This window comes from Pantherophis guttatus, chromosome 17 (assembly GCF_059756535.1).
Source record: "Pantherophis guttatus breed Tessera chromosome 17, ASM5975653v1, whole genome shotgun sequence".
In the NCBI taxonomy this organism is placed as follows: Eukaryota; Metazoa; Chordata; class Lepidosauria; order Squamata; family Colubridae; genus Pantherophis; species Pantherophis guttatus.
In genome coordinates this window covers 4,266,560-4,286,210 of record NC_142079.1, presented here as the reverse complement: position 1 = coordinate 4,286,210, position 19,651 = coordinate 4,266,560, and the positions used below count along the sequence as shown (strand labels likewise).

Here is a 19,651-nt window from a genome sequence, read left to right as displayed (position 1 = left end):
TTTGAGTCAAAAAAATTTTTTTGTTCCTGGGCAGCATTTTTTCTGACCGCGGCATCACGCGTTTTCTCCTTCTGGGAGCAAAAACACTCGATTTTTAAAAACAGCTAATAATAACATTTTTAAGCATGGAATTCCACCCCGAATCACATTCTAGCATCCGTTGTTACATTTGAGTCAAAAAAAATTTTTTCTTCCTGGGCAGCGTTTTTTCTGACCGCGGCATCACGCGTTTTCTTCTTCTGGGAGCAAAAACACTCGATTTATAAAAACAGCTAATAATAACATTTTGAAGCATGGAATTCCACCGCGAATCACATTCTAGGATCCGTTGTTACATTTGAGTCAAAAAAATATTTTTGGTCCTGGGCAGCTTTTTTTCTGACCGCGGCATCACGCGTTATCTTCCTCGGGCAGCAAAAACACTCGATTTTTAAAAATAGCTAATAATAACATTTTTAAGCATGGAATTCCACCCCGAATCACATTCTAGCATCCATTGTTACATTTGAGTCAAAAAAAAAATTTTCTTCCTGGGCAGCGTTTTTTCTGACCGCGGCATCACGCGTTTTCTTCTTCTGGGAGCAAAAACACTCGATTTTTAAAAACAGCTAATAATAACATTTTGAAGCATGGAATTCCACCCCGAATCACATTCTAGCATCCGTTGTTACATTTGAGTCAAAAAAATATTTTTGGTCCTGGGCAGCTTTTTTTCTGACCGCGGCATCACGCGTTTTCGTCCTCAGGCAGCAAAAACACTCGATTTTTAAAAATAGCTAATAATAACATTTTTAAGCATGGAATTCCACCCCGAATCACATTCTAGCATCCGTTGTTACATTTGAGTCAAAAAAATATTTTTGGTCCTGGGCAGCTTTTTTTCTGACCGCGGCATCACGCGTTTTCGTCCTCGGGCAGCAAAAACACTCGATTTTTAAAAATAGCTAATAATAACATTTTTAAGCATGGAATTCCACCCCGAATCACATTCTAGCATCCATTGTTACATTTGAGTCAAAAAAATATTTTTGTTCCTGGGCAGCATTTTTTCTGACCGCGGCATCACGCGTTTTCTCCTTCTGGGAGCAAAAACACTCGATTTTTAAAAACAGCTAATAATAACATTTTGAAGCATGGAATTCCACCCCGAATCACATTCTAGCATCCGTTGTTACATTTGAGTCAAAAAAAATTTTTTGTTCCTGGGCAGCGTTTTTTCTGACCGCGGCATCACGCGTTTTCTTCTTCTTGGAGCAAAAACACTCGATTTTTAAAAACAGCTAATAATAACATTTTTAAGCATGGAATTCCACCCCGAATCACATTCTAGCATCCATTGTTACATTTGAGTCAAAAAAAAATTTTTCTTCCTGGGCAGCGTTTTTTCTGACCGCGGCATCACGCGTTTTCTTCTTCTGGGAGCAAAAACACTCGATTTATAAAAACAGCTAATAATAACATTTTGAAGCATGGAATTCCACCGCGAATCACATTCTAGGATCCGTTGTTACATTTGAGTCAAAAAAATTTTTTTGGTCCTGGGCAGCTTTTTTTCTGACCGCGGCATCACGCGTTTTCTCCTTCTGGGAGCAAAAACACTCGATTTTTAAAAACAGCTAATAATAACATTTTGAAGCATGGAATTCCACCCCGAATCACATTCTAGCATCCGTTGTTACATTTGAGTCAAAAAAAATTTTTGTTCCTGGGCAGCATTTTTTCTGACCGCGGCATCACGCGTTTTCTTCTTCTGGGGGCAAAAACACTCGATTTTTAAAAACAGCTAATAATAACATTTTGAAGCATGGAATTCCACCCCGAATCACATTCTAGCATCCGTTGTTACATTTGAGTCAAAAAAATATTTTTGGTCCTGGGCAGCTTTTTTTCTGACCGCGGCATCACGCGTTTTCGTCCTCGGGCAGCAAAAACACTCGATTTTTAAAAATAGCTAATAATAACATTTTTAAGCATGGAATTCCACCCCGAATCACATTCTAGCATCCATTGTTACATTTGAGTCAAAAAAATATTTTTCTTCGTGGGCAGCGTTTTTTCTGACCGCGGCATCACGCGTTTTCTTCTTCTGGGAGCAAAAACACTCGATTTATAAAAACAGCTAATAATAACATTTTGAAGCATGGAATTCCACCGCGAATCACATTCTAGGATCCGTTGTTACATTTGAGTCAAAAAAATATTTTTGGTCCTGGGCAGCTTTTTTTCTGTCCGCGGCATCACGCGTTTTCTCCTTCTGGGAGCAAAAACACTCGATTTTTAAAAACAGCTAATAATAACATTTTGAAGCATGGAATTCCACCCCGAATCACATTCTAGCATCCGTTGTTACATTTGAGTCAAAAAAATTTTTTGTTCCTGGGCAGCATTTTTTCTGACCGCGGCATCACGCGTTTTCTTCTTCTGGGGGCAAAAACACTCGATTTTTAAAAACAGCTAATAATAACATTTTTAAGCATGGAATTCCACCCCGAATCACATTCTAGCATCCGTTGTTACATTTGAGTCAAAAAAATATTTTTGGTCCTGGGCAGCTTTTTTTCTGACCGCGGCATCACGCGTTTTCGTCCTCGGGCAGCAAAAACACTCGATTTTTAAAAATAGCTAATAATAACATTTTTAAGCATGGAATTCCACCCCGAATCACATTCTAGCATCCATTGTTACATTTGAGTCAAAAAAAATTTTTTGTTCCTGGGCAGCATTTTTTCTGACCGCGGCATCACGCGTTTTCTCCTTCTGGGAGCAAAAACACTCGATTTTTAAAAACAGCTAATAATAACATTTTTAAGCATGGAATTCCACCCCGAATCACATTCTAGCATCCGTTGTTACATTTGAGTCAAAAAAAAATTTTTCTTCCTGGGCAGCGTTTTTTCTGACCGCGGCATCACGCGTTTTCTTCTTCTGGGAGCAAAAACACTCGATTTATAAAAACAGCTAATAATAACATTTTGAAGCATGGAATTCCACCGCGAATCACATTCTAGGATCCGTTGTTACATTTGAGTCAAAAAAATATTTTTGGTCCTGGGCAGCTTTTTTTCTGACCGCGGCATCACGCGTTATCTTCCTCGGGCAGCAAAAACACTCGATTTTTAAAAATAGCTAATAATAACATTTTTAAGCATGGAATTCCACCCCGAATCACATTCTAGCATCCATTGTTACATTTGAGTCAAAAAAAAAATTTTCTTCCTGGGCAGCGTTTTTTCTGACCGCGGCATCACGCGTTTTCGTCCTCGGGCAGCAAAAACACTCGATTTTTAAAAATAGCTAATAATAACATTTTTAAGCATGGAATTCCACCCCGAATCACATTCTAGCATCCATTGTTACATTTGAGTCAAAAAAAATTTTTTGTTCCTGGGCAGCATTTTTTCTGACCGCGGCATCACGCGTTTTCTCCTTCTGGGAGCAAAAACACTCGATTTTTAAAAACAGCTAATAATAACATTTTGAAGCATGGAATTCCACCCCGAATCACATTCTAGCATCCGTTGTTACATTTGAGTCAAAAAAAATTTTTTGTTCCTGGGCAGCATTTTTTCTGACCGCGGCATCACGCGTTTTTTTCTTCTTGGAGCAAAAACACTCGATTTTTAAAAACAGCTAATAATAACATTTTTAAGCATGGAATTCCACCCCGAATCACATTCTAGCATCCATTGTTACATTTGAGTCAAAAAAAATTTTTTCTTCCTGGGCAGCGTTTTTTCTGACCGCGGCATCACGCGTTTTCTTCTTCTGGGAGCAAAAACACTCGATTTATAAAAACAGCTAATAATAACATTTTGAAGCATGGAATTCCACCGCGAATCACATTCTAGGATCCGTTGTTACATTTGAGTCAAAAAAATATTTTTGGTCCTGGGCAGCTTTTTTTCTGACCGCGGCATCACGCGTTTTCGTCCTCGGGCAGCAAAAACACTCGATTTTTAAAAATAGCTAATAATAACATTTTTAAGCATGGAACTCCACCCCGAATCACATTCTAGCATCCGTTGTTACATTTGAGTCAAAAAAATTTTTTTGTTCCTGGGCAGCATTTTTTCTGACCGCGGCATCACGCGTTTTCTTCTTCTGGGAGCAAAAACACTCGATTTTTAAAAATAGCTAATAATAACATTTTTAAGCATGGAACTCCACCCCGAATCACATTCTAGCATCCTTTGTTACATTTGAGTCAAAAAAATTTTTTTGTTCCTTGGCAGCTTTTTTTCTGACCGCGGCATCACGCGTTTTCTCCTTCTGGGAGCAAAAACACTCGATTTTTAAAAACAGCTAATAATAACATTTTGAAGCATGGAATTCCACCCCGAATCACATTCTAGCATCCGTTGTTACATTTGAGTCAAAAAAAATTTTTGTTCCTGGGCAGCATTTTTTCTGACCGCGGCATCACGCGTTTTCTTCTTCTGGGAGCAAAAACACTCGATTTTTAAAAACAGCTAATAATAACATTTTTAAGCATGGAATTCCACCCCGAATCACATTCTAGCATTCGTTGTTACATTTGAGTCAAAAAAATATTTTTGGTCCTGGGCAGCTTTTTTTCTGACTGCGGCATCACGCGTTTTCTTCTTCTGGGAGCAAAAACACTCGATTTTTAAAAACAGCTAATAATAACATTTTTAAGCATGGAATTCCACCACGAATCACATTCTAGCATCCGTTGTTACATTTGAGTCAAAAAAATATTTTTGGTCCTGGGCAGCTTTTTTTCTGACTGCGGCATCACGCGTTTTCTTCTTCTGGGAGCAAAAACACTCGATTTTTAAAAACAGCTAATAATAACATTTTTAAGCATGGAATTCCACCCCGAATCACATTCTAGCATCCGTTGTTACATTTGAGTCAAAAAAATATTTTTGCTCCTGGGCAGATTTTTTTCTGACCGCGGCATCACGCGTTTTCTTCTTCTGGGAGCAAAAACACTCGATTTTTAAAAACAGCTAATAATAACATTTTTAAGCATGGAATTCCACCCCGAATCACATTCTAGCATCCGTTGTTACATTTGAGTCAAAAAAATATTTTTGGTCCTCGGCCAAAATAAGACATTCCCTGATAATAAGCCCAATCAGGATTTTGAGCCCATGCACTAAAATAACCCACCCACCCACCCGAAAATAAGCCCTCCCCAAAAATATTTAACCACATGTGCAGCCGGTCCCCACTATTTCCTCTGGTTAGGGTTAGGGAGACAGAGCTGGAAATCAGGTAAGATGGCAAGAGGAGCCCCTGTCTTGCTCCACGCGTCCCAAAATAATAAGACCTCCCCGAAAATAAGGCCAAACACCTATTTCAGGGTTCAAAAAAAATGTAAGACAGGGTCTTATTTTTGGGGAAACACGGTAGAATAGTAAAATAATAACAGAATCATCGAATAGTTAGACTAATCGAACTAAGGAGGAAATTTCCCTACAGAGCCTTTCCAGGAGCTTGGGGAGGGCGAAAATGGCCTTTCCCACCCCGCCACCTCCCCCGCAGGCCCTCCGGAGGCCGGAAACTGCTCATTTGGTGACTTCCGGTCTCACTGGCGGTGGGGAAGGCCGTTTTCGCCCTCCCCCAAGCTCCTAGAAAGGCTCTGGTGCCTGGGGAGAGAGAAAAACGGGCCTTACCCACCACTCCCCAAGGCCCTCTGGAGGCAGGAAATAGCCTCTTTCCCTACTTCCAGTGGGCCCAGAAGGCCCAAAAATCAGCTAGTCGGCGCACGCACACATACCATAGATTCGCCATCACGGGTCTAGGGTCTCCTGCTTGAACAGGAGGTTGGACTAGAAGTCCTCCGAGATCCCTTCCAACTCCGTCATTCTATTAATGATTCCTCCAGGGAAGAAGATACACCCAGAAGCAGATTCGTGGCCCGTCCAGCAAAAAGTCACCCAAGATGACAGGGAGCATGTCCAAGATCAGTGGATTGTCCTCGCCGCATAGCAAAACCACTTTGGCCAGCACCAGTTCCTTGACCCCCGGCTCCGACGAAGTCGCCCAGCCTACCTCTGACAGCGCCAAGGAGGTAGAAGAGATGGAGTCCAGCTACAGCAAGCAGACCAAGGAGACCAGCGCCAAGGAGGAAGAAGAGCCTCTGAGCTACTGTGAGCCCTTGGGAGATTCCAGACCGATCCAGGGGATTGTTCAAATTTCTATGGAGATCCTCCGTCATCCAGATCATGGTTGTCCCCCAAAGATGTTTTTTCAAAAGGCAGCTGGACTTTCTTGGGTTTTCTTTGAAGACGTTTCGCTTCTCATCCAAGAAGGTTCTTCGGTTTTGAAGAAGAACTGGACTGAGAACTGAAGAAGCTTCTTGGATGAGAAGCGAAATGTCTTCAAGGAAAAACACAAGGAAGTCCAGTTGCCTGCTGAAAAAAGCATCTTTGGGACAAGGGGACTACTATTTTCTACACGATACAGGTAATTCTCGGTTTACGCCCCAATTGGGACCAGAAGCACAACGGTTGTTAAGTGTGTTCTGCCCGATTTTGCGATGTTTTTTTGTCACGGCTGTTAAGTGAATCATGCGGTCACAAAGCCAATCCAATTCTGCTCCCAATTGTGGTTATAAGTCGAGGGCTACCTGTATCTTAAACGTGGCTTGGAAACCGGGACTTGCAGGATCTTTTCGTTACCTGGTGTAGGGGTGAAATCCAGCAGGTTCTGACAGGTTCTGGAGAACCGGTAGCAGAAATTTTGAGTCGTTCGGAGAACCGGCAAATACCACCTCTGGCTGGCCCCAGAGTGGGGTGGGAATGGGGGTTTTGCAGTATCCTTCACCTGGAGTGGGGTGGGAATGGGGGTTTTGTAGCATCCTTCGCCTGGAGTGGGGTGGGAATGGAGATTTTGCAGTACCCTTCCCCTGGAGTGGGAATGGGGATTTTGCCGTATCCTTCGCCTGGAGTGGGGTGGGAATGGGGATTTTGCAGTATCCTTCACCTGGAGTGGGGTGGGAATGGGGATTTTGCAGTATCCTTCCCCTGGAGTGGGGTGGGAATGGGGATTTTGCAGTATCCTTCCCCTGGAGTGGGGTGGGAATGGGGATTTTGCAGTATCCTTCCCCTGGAGTGGGAATGGGGATTTTGCAGTATCCTTCCCCCGGAGTGGGGTGGGAATGGGGATTTTGCAGTATCCTTCGCCTGGAGTGGGGTGGGAATGGGGATTTTGCAGTATCCTTCGCCTGGAGTGGGGTGGGAATGGGGATGTTGCAGTATCCTTCGCCTCGAGTGGGGTGGGAATGGGGATTTTGCAGTATCCTTCCCCTGGAGTGAGAATGGGGATTTTGCCGTATCCTTCGCCTGGAGTGGGGTGGGAATGGGGATTTTGCAGTATCCTTCCCCCGGAGTGGGGTGGGAATGGGGATTTTGCAGTATCCTTCCCCCGGAGTGGGGTGGGAATGGGGATTTTGCAGTATCCTTCGCCTGGAGTGGGGTGGGAATGGGGATTTTGCAGTATCCTTCGCCTGGAATGGGGTGGGAATAGGAATTTTGCAGTATCCTTCCCCTGGAGTGGGGTGGGAATGGGGATGTTGCAGTATCCTTCCCCTGGAGTGGGGTGGGAATGGGGATTTTGCAGTATCCTTCCTCTGCCACGCCCACCAAGTCACGCCCACCAAGCCACACCAAGCCCACCAAGCCACGCCCACAGAACCGATGAATTTCACCACTGACCTGGACCATCCGGTATGTACTCCCTTGGGAAAAGATTTTGGTCCGGTCCTTCACGCATGAAGGCCAGAAGGCGGTTTCCACGTTGCTCCGCTCTTAAAAGTTTGCAAAACAGCCTCGCTCTCGTCCTGTGGATGTTTTGAACGCTCTTCACGATACGGTTCCTCTAAAGAGATTTGGTGAAACGGTTTGCTCCCCCCGTCTTTAATTTGTACTTCCATCGATTTACCGCTTTACGTTTAAATTAGGGGGAGATTCCGATCGCTTGCCTCCTTTTGGTGAGGGCTACTATCATTTCATTCTTGGGTTTTCAGAACCTTGATTAGTTCCCGGTTGATTTAATTTTTGCTCACCGTGGACGGTGTTTATGGATTTTGGGGTCAGCCGCTTCGTAAATATCCCCTAGAGTCTATTGATTTGGGTTGTATACAAGTAAGAATATGTGCATATACTTAAGAGGTTCTGTAGAGCTCAGTGGCTGGAATTGGGTATGTCTAGTTCAGTGTTTCCCAAACTTGGGAACTTTAAGAAGTGTGGACTTCAACTCCCAGAATTCCCCATCCAGCATGGCTGGCTGTGGGATTTTGGGAGTTGAAGTCCATACATCTTGAAGTTCCCAAGTTTGGGAAACACTGGTCTAGTTTAATGAAAAGAAGGACTAGGGAAGACATGATAGCAGTCTAGTTTAGTTTAGTTTAGTTTAGTTTAGTTTAGTTTAGTTTAGTTTAGTTTAGTTTAGTTTAGTTTAGTTTAGTTTAGTTTAGTTTAGTTTAGTTATATACCGTCCTACTCCCGAAGGACTCAGGGCGGTGAACAGCCACAAGATAAAAACCCATAAATACAAAATTTAAAAACAGTTATTGGAACAGATATCTTCCAATATCTCAGGGGCTGCCCCAAAGAAGAGGGAGTCAAGCTCTTCTCCAAAGCACCAGAAGGCAGGACAAGAAGCAACGGGTGGAAAGTAATCAAGGAGAGAAGCAACCTAGAACGAAGGAGAAACTTCCTGACAGTGAGAAGAATGAATCAGTGGAACAACTTGCCACCAGGAGTTGTGATTGTTCCATCACTGGAGAAGAGATTGGACTGTGTCTGGAATAGCAATAGCACTTCTATATTGCTTCGTAGTGCTTTTACAGCCCTCACTAAGAGTCAGCATATTGCCCCCAACAATCTGGGTCCTCATGGTAGTAGGAATAGTATAGGTTCTCCTGCTTGCGCAGGGGGTTGGACTAGAAGACCTCTGAGGTTCCTTCCAGCCTTATGATTATATGATACATCGAAAGAAAGAAAGAAGGAAGGAAGGAAGGAAGGAAGGAAGGAAGGAAGGAATGAAGGAAGGAAAGGGAAGGAAGGAAAGAAAGAAAAATGAAGGAAGGAAAGGGAAGGAAGGAAAGAAAGAGAAATGAAGGAAGGAAGGAAAGAAAGAGAAATGAAGGAAGGAAGAGAAAGGAAGAAAGGAAAGAAAGAAAGAGAAAGGAAGGTAGGTAGAAAAAGGAAGGTAGGAAGAAAAAGGGAGGAAGGAAAAAGAAAGAAAAGAAAGAAAAAGGAAGGAAAGGAAGAAAGAAAGGGAAAGAACGAAAGTCAATCAGCTTTTAGTTATGGGTGAGGGCTGCTCTGTACTTTCCGAAAAGATGCACGTTCTAAAAAAAAGAATAAATAAGACGTTTCGTGACATTTTCGCAATGAATATAAGTTGGTCTCTTCAAGATTATATACTTGCCAAATGAGATTTATGAATCTGAGCTGGTGTGTTTGGTCCACCTTTGAGGCTCTTCCTTTTCACATCTTGGGTCATCCAATGTTTTTCGCTGCCAACTCTGAAGAGGCGAGTCTCCTGGGATTTAATTCCGCTTCGTTTTGTCTTTCTTTCTTTCTTTCTTTCTTTCTTTCTTTCTTTCTTTCTTTCTTTCTTTCTTTCTTTCTTTCTTTCTTTCTTTCTTTCTTTCTTTCTTTCTTTCTTCCATCCACAGACCTACAGACCTTACTTCGGATGATACACGAAGACGTGGCTAAGAATTTTAGCAAGGAGAACATGTTTTGGAGTACAAAACCGCATTAGTAAGTTGGGAGGATTGGCCTTTTGGGGGTGGGTGGGGAAGAGTGTGCCTGTCTCTAATTTAAAAGAGCGCATCCAATTGCCTTTGTTTGCATTTTACAAAAGTCATTTGTTAAATTAGTTTGGTCGTCTATTAGCCGGAAAGGCTCCCAGCGTCGTTTGGATAGCTTTTTTTTTTTAAAAAACAAAACAAAAATCTGACCAGTTTTAAATTGAAATCTAAAAAGACAGGATTTAAAAAGGAAAGGTGGGAGGAAAGAAGGAGTTCAGCCTCCTTCACTCCTGCTGCCATAGGCCAGGGCTGTGAGATTGCTGGTAAAGGTAAAGGTTCCCCTCGCACATATGTGCTAGTCGTTCCCGACTTAATCCTAGTGTCAGGTTTTCAGGCTGTCTTCAAATAAATTGCATCGCAAACAAAGTCTTTTTTGAAACAAATTTCCATTTTATTAAGCACCTTTTACACCGACTTGTTGCAGCCGGCACTGACGTGCTGCCCCAAAACCCCTCCTCTTCCTTCCCCCACTCCTCTGCATTCATTGGCCATCTTCCCAATCATTCACCCCTAATCTACTGCTCCAATTCAAAGAATTTCCCCTCTCCCATCCATCTCCTAGGGGACATTATCTCCAGAGGAAATAAGTAGGTGAAAGGCAACCGTCCCGTTGCAGATGCCTGCGTTCTCCTTCTTATGTCAGCACTAGGATAAATGCATCTTGACGTGCTGACACCTAGTTGTTCAATCCTAGACTTGAAAAACCCTCAGTTCAATGATACCACCCCAAGTGGGTCAAATGGTGGCATAGTTGGTCTTCTGAATGAAGGATCTTCATTCTCTCTCTCTCTCTCTCTCTCTCTCTGTCTGTCTCTCTCTGTCTCTCTCTCTCTCTCTCTCTGACAGGCCACAACATTCAAGTTCTCCTTCTTATTTTTTAGTCTAGAAATGTTCGACAGCGAAATATCGTTTGGACAACGAGGCAAGAGGTAAGCCACAATCATTCTCTTCCCATTGACTGCATGCAAACCCCTGAAGGTCTGTTCTTCATTACAGGTAGTCCTCAACTTATGACCGTTCATTTAGTGGCCGTTCAAAGTTATGACGGCACTGAAAAAAGGGACTTACAATCTTTTTTTCCCCACACTTACAACCGTTGCAGCATCCCCACGATCAAAATTCAGACTCTTGTCAACCGACTCGTACTTATGACGGTTGCAGCTTCCCCCGGGGTCATGTGATTCTGTTTTGGCGACTTTCCGATGAAGTCAATGGGGGAAGCCAAATTTCAGTTAGTAACCGTGTGGCTAATTTAACAACTGCGGTCATTCACTTAACCACAATGGCCAGAAAAGTCGTAAAACAGAGCCAAACTCACTTGAGAGCTGTCTCTCTTAGCAGCAGTAATTTTGGGACTCAGTTACGGTCGTAAGTCACCTGCTAGGCTGGCTAAAATGTTTAAAAATACATGTTGGAAATGTAACCAAAAAATGGGCACATTTTATCATATGTGATGGAAGTGTGTCAAAGCAAAAAAAAAATAAAAAATTGGGCAAAGATACACAGGTGGCTAGAAAAGATGATAGGGAAACATGCAGATTTTAAACCTGAACTGTTTGTATTAGGTATAATATCAGAAAAAAATTGATAAGGAAAGTATGTATTTAATATTACATGTCTTAACAGCAGAACAGAGGTGGGATTCAGCCGGTTCGTATCGGTTCAGGTGTACCGGTAGCTTCAACGATCAGCTGAGAGCGAACTAGTTCGCTCCAATGATCAGCTGGGCTCGCCCGCTCACCCCCCACCCCCCTGCGCTATACCAAGCTATATTTCCTTTGTTTGAAGCCCAGCTGATAGGTGCGGCAGAGCGGATTGCCGCCCCTCAGCTGTTTTACTTACAGGGGCTGCCGTAGAAGGTAAGTTTTAGAGCTGTTTTCAAACGTACTGCGCAGGCGTGAAGCGTGTATTCTATTTATTTATTTATTTTATTTTATTAAATTTCTATACCGCCCTACTCCCGAAGGACTCAGGGCGGTGAACAGCCACAGGATAAAACACATAAATACAAAAATTTAAAATAGAATAAAAACGAATTAAATAATTTGGCTGAACAAATTTAAAATACCCCATAATTTAAAAACAAATTAAAATTTACATTTAAAAAGGGGAGAAGATTTAGGCCAGGCCAGCTTGATGAAATAAAAAAGTCTTAAGCGCGCGATGGAAGGTGCGCAGATCCGGGATCCTCCGTATCTCCGGGGGGAGCTCGTTCCAGATCTTAGTTGCCCCCACTGAGAAGGCTCTCCCCCTAGGGAGAGTCGGTTGTTACACCGATTGGATCTCACCACTGAGCAGCAAGGATTATATTCGCACAATACTGGAGAATGAAGCTATACCGCGAGATGAAGAGATAGTCAGGAAGATACTAGATTGTGCAGAAATGGCTAGATCGATCCTGAAAATTAAACAGAAAGAAGATGTAGATATATTATCAAACACGGACTTTATTTTACCAATGGTTGGAAAAAAGGGGTGGAGATTTAAGAATGTAAATTTGTGCTGCAAGCTAAATATCCAGACAACACGATGTTTATTAAGCACTAAGAAATGTATTTAATAGAAAATCAATTTTTAAAAAATCAACAGTCGTAAGTCGATATGTACAATGGGTTTCAAGGTTTTTCCATGCTGGCTGGGGAATTCTGGGAGTTGAAGTCCCCCAAGCCTCAAAGATGCCAAGGTGGGACACCCCTGTTCTAGAATAATAAAGGGCTGAAGGATAATCTGGTCTTTTTTCAGCTCGGCGACCTCTTCGAAGGAAGATAAAACCAGCACAGGAATACACAAAGAAGGAAGCGGAGTGGAGGCCAAGAGAAAGAGGTGAGTCGGGAGTCACAAGTAAGAGAGGGAAAGTCAGTCTAAATTCTTCTTCACTCTGCTGGTTCTGTTTCATAGTCCAGAATTTGGAAGGATTTTATTAAAGGTAAAGGTTCCCCTCGCATGTATGTGCTAGTCGTTCCCGACTCTAGGGGGCGGTGCGCATCTCCGTTTCAAAGCCGAAGAGCCAGCGCTGTCCGAAGACGTCTCCGTGGTCATGTGGCTGGCATGACTCAACGCCAAAGGCGCACGGAAACGCTGTTCCCTTCCCACCAAAGGGGGTCCCTATTTTTCTACTGGCATTTTTTACCTGCTTTCGAACTGCTAGGCTGGCAGAAGCTGGGACAAGTCACGGGAGCTCACCCCGTTACGCGGCGCTAGGGATTCGAACCGCTGAACTGCCGACCCTTCGATCGACAAGCTCAGCGTCTTAGCCACTGAGCCACTGCGTCCCTTCGAGGATGTCATTACAGACATAGAAAAAGGCCGAGGTTTAGGGTGAGGTTTTCTTACCTGCCCTGTTGATTTCTCCCCCCCCCCACCCGTGGTCTCTGTTTCCTTGTAGTTCGTTGGCCGTGACTGTCCGAGAAGACAAAACCACGACCGCAACATTTATGGAAGATGACAAAACAACCGAGCTTTGCAGTCCTGAAAGGTAGGAATACAGATGCCAATGGGAACGCGGTGGTTAGAATGCAGTATTTGCAGGCTGATTATGCCCACCGCCAGGAGTTCGATCGTGATTGACTCAAGGTTGACTCAGTCTTCCAGCCTTCCGAGGTTGGTAAAACGAGGACCCTGATCGTTGGGGTCAATAGGCTGAGTCTGTAAACCGCTTAGAGAGGGCTGTAAAGCACTGTGCTTTTGCTATTGCTATTGCTATTGCTATTGCTATTGCTAATTCTATTCTATTCTATTCTATTCTATTCTATTCTATTCTATTCTATTCTATTCTATATTCCATTCCATTCCATTCCATTCCATTCCATTCCATTCCATATTTTCTGTTGTTCTGTTCTGTTCCTTATTTCTACTCTACTCTACTCTACTCTACTCTACTCTACTCTATCCCTAATTCTATTCTGTTCTGTTGTTCCGTTCTGTTCTGTTCTATTCCTTATTTCTACTCCACTCCACTCCACTCCACTCCACTCCACTCCACTCCACTCTACTCTATCCCTAATTCTATTCTGTTCTGTTCTGTTCCGTTCTGTTCCGTTCTGTTCTATTCCTTATTTCTACTCCACTCTACTCTACTCTACTCTACTCTACTCTACTCTACTCTACTCTACTCTACTCTATCCCTAATTCTATTCTGTTCTGTTCTGTTCTGTTCTGTTCTGTTCTATTCTATTCTATTCTATTCTATTCTATTCTATTCTATTCTATTCTATTCTATTCTATTCTATTCTATTCTACTCTACTCTACTCTACTCTACTCTACTCTACTCTACTCTACTCTACTCTACTCCCATTCCATTCCTTTCTATTTCTATTTCTATTTCTATTTCTTCTATTTCTATTTCTATTTCTATTTCTTTCTATTGTGTCTTTCCCCCCCACAGCTCTTTCATTAGAAGGAAGCAGCAACTGTGCCACGAGATGAAAGAATTGTTTTTTGACGTGTCCCAGGAAAACGCCTTCCGGCTGCACGACCAACTCGACATCCTGGAGAGGTAGGTTGAGCCCTTCGGCGTTCCTTCCAAGTTGCAAAGCCACGTGTTGTGGTCCGCCAGCAGCCTGCGGAGCTGGCAGCAGAGTCGGGCAGCGAGGAGGCTGGGGAGGAACCTGGTTTGCAGGTCAGGCCAGGCCAACGAAACCCCCACTCGATAACCAATGCTATAAGCCAGCATGGAGTAAAGACAAAAGAAGAAAATGCAGACGTATTGCAGAAAAATTCAGAAGAGAAATTCAGATGTATTCAGAGATATCGCAGGAGTTATAAGAAGTCCACCCAGAATCAGTCAAAAAGAACTCAAAATTTATTTATTGGTTCGATTTATATATGCCGCCCTTCTCCGGAGACTCAGGGCGGCTTACAATGCGTTAAGCAATAGCCTTCATACTTTTGTATATTTTGTATATACCAAGTGGCAAAAGGCCAGACGGGAAAGGCTGGTTTATGTTAAACTTACAGGCCACTTATAGATGCCGTAAGCCGTAAGAGACTGCTTCGGATGTTGATGTTTGTGTCAAACCCGCCTACTCATTTGACAGGAGACGAGAGGAGAAGAACATTCAGAAGTTCCTGTGTCTGAACTATCTGACCCGCTTCCGGAAAGATCTTGAGCGAATGAAACAGTCCGTGGTGGGCAAAGAGCCCGAACAGGATGCAGAATCGGAAAACTGGTGAGAAAGGAGGTGGGGTGGGGGGGAAAGAGGGCCGAGCTGGACTTTTGGGGTTGCGTAATTCTGCAAAGGGAAACCCAGAATGTGGTCCTGGCGTCCTAAACCCCCTTCATCGCAATTGAAAACAAACAAACCCAAGTTCCTTAGTTGGATATGTTGTGCCTTGGGAAGCACAAGAAGTTTTCGTCATCCTAAATTCAGGAGATTTTATCCATTTTAATTCCAAACATCTTGTGGGCTTTGTGGAATTGTAATAGTTACTGGGAGGATCAGGAAGAGAGGAGGGTCCTTCCCCTAGAACAGGAGTCACCAACCTTTCGGACCTCAGGGACCACTAAATTCATAATTTTAAATGCCGCGGGCCACTAACACGATCTGCCTAATGACCGGCGGGGTGGGTGTGGCTAGGTGGTCATGTGACTGGGTGGGCGTGGCCAACTCTCTGCCTCCCCACCTGGACTCCTTAGGGCCCCAACAGGAAGCAGTGGTTGGAGCTAAGCAGCCACCACGAGGAAGAGTTGGCAAGACAGCTCAGTTCAAATTGGATCTGACCGAGAAGGAGGCTCAGCAGAAGCACCTCACTGAGGACTAGGAGCATAGGCTTTCCAAGCAGAGGGAAGACCTGCGGGAATGCAAGGCCAGGTACCGGCGCCTGGAGGCTCAGCGGGCTGAGATGGTCAGCCAGTTCCAAGCCATGATGCAGTCCCACTGGAACGAGACCCTCCGGCTCTTCGCCACCAGTGGCACTTCCCTCCAGCCTTCGCCCAAAACCCCACACCAGGAGGCTGAAGTTGGAATTTCTGCCCCCCTCCGACCCACACAAAAAGACCCCGAAGGGGGAGACTCTCTGCAGCAACACAAACGTTCATTGCACATATCCGGCCCAGGGGCCGTAGTTTGAGGACCCCTGATTTAGTGCAAGATAAAAAATGCAAATAACTTTTCTGCGGACCACCAAAATTTTCTCACAGACCACCATGGACCACCAGTTGGTGACCGCTGCCCTAGAACAGTCTTGATTATTATCACTTGCATGCCAACATTGGGAAAACTGCCAGACAGACTGGAAGGAGGAGTCAAACCAGGCTCTAGCTTGGAATCCTTGTGTAAGTCACAAGCAACATAAACTGGCCCTCGAAATGTATGAATCATTATCTGGTCATTCCCAGGGGAAGGCAAGCCATCTAGGAAGATTCTTGCAGCATAGGTGGTAGACAATAAAGTGGTTTACTCGTAGCTATTTACGAGTGGGTCAGGCTGTTTTTCTCTCGTTTAGGATTGTCTCTTTTTTTCCCAAGGTTTTCCACTTTGCTGGAAAGGATTCCCGATGACATCAGGAGAGACCGCCGTACCCAGAAAGTCCTCAAAAAGCTGGAAAGGTTTGCCCGGAATCCGGACTTACGCATCCGGCCTCCTACTTTTTTGAAGGTCTTGGGAGAACTTCGGATCTGGGAAATTTGCTCTCCGGACATCTGCGCAGCTGTGGAGGTGAGGGATGTGTGTGGGAAGGAAGTCAGCGGCTCCGGTCTTTAAAAAGCTGTTTCCTGAAATCCCCTTCATGCAATTTTTTTTAAAGGGATGAATTCAACAGGTAGTCCTCGACTTACAGCAGTTCATTGAGTGACCATTCAGTTACAAGTGACCTAGGACCATTTTCCAGTTACAACCTTTATACCGTCCCTATGATCAGGTGGTCAAAAAATACAGATGCTTGGCAACGGGTTCATACATACGACAACCATTTGTCTGAAATGGTATCGGGTTTCCTGCTCGAGCAGGGGGTCCGGCTAGAAGACCTCCAAGGTCCCTTCCGACTCTTGTTTTTCCGTTATCTGGTCTTTCCCAGGGGCAAGCTTGCCAGTCGGGGGAAAGATTCCTATATTACAGGCAGAGAACAATAAAGTAGCTAGTTTGAGTTCTACCCCATCGGTCTGGTTGTTTGCGCCCGGCGCTGTGGGAGGACACGGCAAGACCGTCAGTGCAAGGAAAAAGACTCGGTTTGTTGCAATGACACCCCAAACAAATATAGACCCATGATTCTGGTTGTCGTAAGATTGGGGGGGTTTACAGCCCATCTGTTGGCCACCGGCCCCTCCAGCAGCCGAATCAGAGGAGGAGGAGACGTGGGAGTCAGGCAATCCTCCTCCTCCTCCCGCATCAAGGCAATCTGAGAACACCGAGGGTGGAAGAGGGAATGGAGCTGGCAGAGAGAGACAGAGGTGGAGCCTGGGCTGTCCGTCAGCCCTCAGGTGGAGAGTCAACAGCCGCCAGGTCTGGAAGTGGCTGATGAGGAGGAGGAGGAACAGCTGGGTCCAGTGCCTGACGCGCAGATGCACAGAAGGCAGAAGGAGAGGAGAGCAGTGGAAATCAATGGGCCGGTCCTTGGGATGGAAGAGCCACCGCTGCTAGCAAAGCTCTGGGGATAAAAGGCAGGGGGCGGAGATGAATAGATGTGGCAGCAACTATTCATCTCCCGGCCGGACAGATTTGTTAGCCTGCGGTGAGAGAGAAACTTTTTACCGGGGCTGCCGTCGCTCCTAATAAAGGAATCATTGTCATGTTTGGGGAGCTGGATCAGAACACCAGGTACGCAAAAGATCAATGAAATAAATATAGCAGGACCAACACGTGATGATCAAATTCTTGCATATATATATATATATATATTTTTCCCGTCACAGTTCCTGCGCGAATATATCGTGGATATGCCCGAAGACGACTACAAGCAGTGGTTGCAAGCTCGGGTGCCCTTCCCCAAACGCGTGCACAGCGCCCCTCCTCTGTGATCCCGACGCTCCCGGCTCGAACAGGAGATCCCCTTCGTGGAAGAAGGGTCGTTGCGGGGAGGGGATCCCCAAGAGATCACATTCCGGTGGATGCCGAAAGGATCCAACTGGAAGACTTAGAAAAAATGCTCATTCTCAAATAGTGTGTTTTGATCCCTTTTTTGGTTGCAGGTTCAAACACAAGAGAGAATTGATCAACTCCAAGCCATCTTCACCTTAGAATGTTGTTGTTCTGGGTTTTTTTTAAAAATGTTTTTCTTGTCGCGTTGAATTTGACGTTTATGTAAGGGGAAAAATACTGTTACGCAGAGAGTTGGCCCAGATCTGGTCTGTGGGACAGCAGATCCCTTTCCTGAGGTGATCAGCTGCTTCTACTGAACAAAACTTCATCGGTTCCGACTCTTTTGACTTGTTATGATTGTTTCTGGTTCTGTATTTAATTTGGATGGATAAAAAAAAAATCCCTATTTTAAGCACTGCACAATCTCTGAAAGCCATTTATTTATTTATTTATTTATTTATTTCTGCCAGCTGCAAAACAAATCCAACTAGGTTGTGCAAAAAAAGAAAACCCCCCAACCCAAATCTGTTCGAGTCCCCGAGGATTACGGTAACCTGGGGAAACGACTTGAATCAACCGTGTTGGGCGAATGTTGTGTTGACCTCAGTCGATGACTTGAGGTAGTGTTCCTGAACCTTGGTAACATTTAAGACCGGTGGGGCTTGAACTCCCAGAATTCCCTAGCCAGCATGGATTAGGGTTAGAGCTGACGAGGAATTCTGGGAGTTGGAAGTCCGCAAGGCTTAGAATTGCAAAGTTTGGAGACCTCTGACTTACCGTGCTATCGTATCCTCTCGGGTTACGGCAGTTAAAGTCCATCTCTCTTAAAAATTGCCAAGGGTTCAGAAACATTGGCTTAAGGCAGTGATGGCTAACCTTTTTGCCATCGTGTGCCGGGGGCAAAACCCATAATTCTATACGCCCCGCGCATGCGTGAAACATTCCCCTCCCCCCCCTGCTCCTGGCACACAATGGCATGGTTTTCTCTCTCCCCAGGCTCCAGAGCCTCTCTAGGAGTCTGGGGAGGATGAAAACAGCCTTCTCCACCCCACCACAGAGGCTCTCTGGAGGCCAGAAATGGCTCGCTTGCCAACTTCCGGTGAGACCGTAAGGCCCGTTTTTTGCTCTCCGCAGCCTCCAGAGCCTTTCAAGGAGTCTGGGGAGGGCAAAAACGGCCTTCTGGTGGGACCGGAAGATGGCAAACAGGCCATTTCCAGCCTCCGGGGTGGGTGGGTGGGTGGGGAAGGCCGTTTTCACCCTCCCCAGGCACCTAGAAAGGCTCTGGAGGCTGGGGAAGAGCAAAAAATGGGCCTTACGATCCCATTAGAAGTTGGCAAACAGGCCGTTTCTGGCCTTCGGGGGGATGGGGAAGGCTGTTTTCGCCCTCCCCAAGCTCCCCACTCCTAGGTTCACCATCACGGGCTTAAGGTATTGCATGAATCAATCCCATGGTGGTTTAGACCTTGTATTCCTGAATTCCCGAAAGTCAGTCCCTTTATTAAACTCCAGCAAACCAACCGTTTTTTGGGGTTTTTTTTTTGGCTTTCATACGCACGAGGGTGTGTGCACCAATAATGACATTTCAGTTGAAAGCTTTTTATTAAATCGCCATCCAAACAACTCTTTTGCATATCCCCCCCCCCTTTCTGCAATTTCTCGGGCTCCTTAAATGGGTCTGATTTGCAAAAACCTTCACAGCCCACATCAAACCAATTGAACGAACTTGCTTTCGGCAAAAGAAGAAAAAAAGAAATTCCTTCCCGCTTAACCCGAGTGGAAACGCCTCCCTTCCACGTAGAGGGAGGGGCGAATTCGCCACTAACTCACTACAAGATTGCTTTA

The 19,651-nt window shown here is 44.7% G+C and overlaps 1 protein-coding gene across 1 annotated transcript in view; it reads left to right on the top strand.

Moving 5' to 3' along the window:
- CCDC60 (coiled-coil domain containing 60) overlaps window positions 1–18,227 on the top strand; it is a 58,247-nt gene extending 40,020 nt beyond the window's left edge. Inside the window, exons 8-16 of the mRNA XM_087880546.1 lie at window positions 5,855–6,119; window positions 9,656–9,743; window positions 10,675–10,722; window positions 12,536–12,616; window positions 13,179–13,268; window positions 14,179–14,289; window positions 14,831–14,962; window positions 16,261–16,450; window positions 17,644–18,227. Of these exons, the coding sequence (XP_087736672.1) occupies window positions 5,855–6,119; window positions 9,656–9,743; window positions 10,675–10,722; window positions 12,536–12,616; window positions 13,179–13,268; window positions 14,179–14,289; window positions 14,831–14,962; window positions 16,261–16,450; window positions 17,644–17,748 (1,110 nt within the window). The 3' untranslated portion in view covers window positions 17,749–18,227. The remainder of the gene's footprint in view (window positions 1–5,854; window positions 6,120–9,655; window positions 9,744–10,674; window positions 10,723–12,535; window positions 12,617–13,178; window positions 13,269–14,178; window positions 14,290–14,830; window positions 14,963–16,260; window positions 16,451–17,643) is intronic.
- Window positions 18,228–19,651: the final 1,424 nt, after the last annotated feature.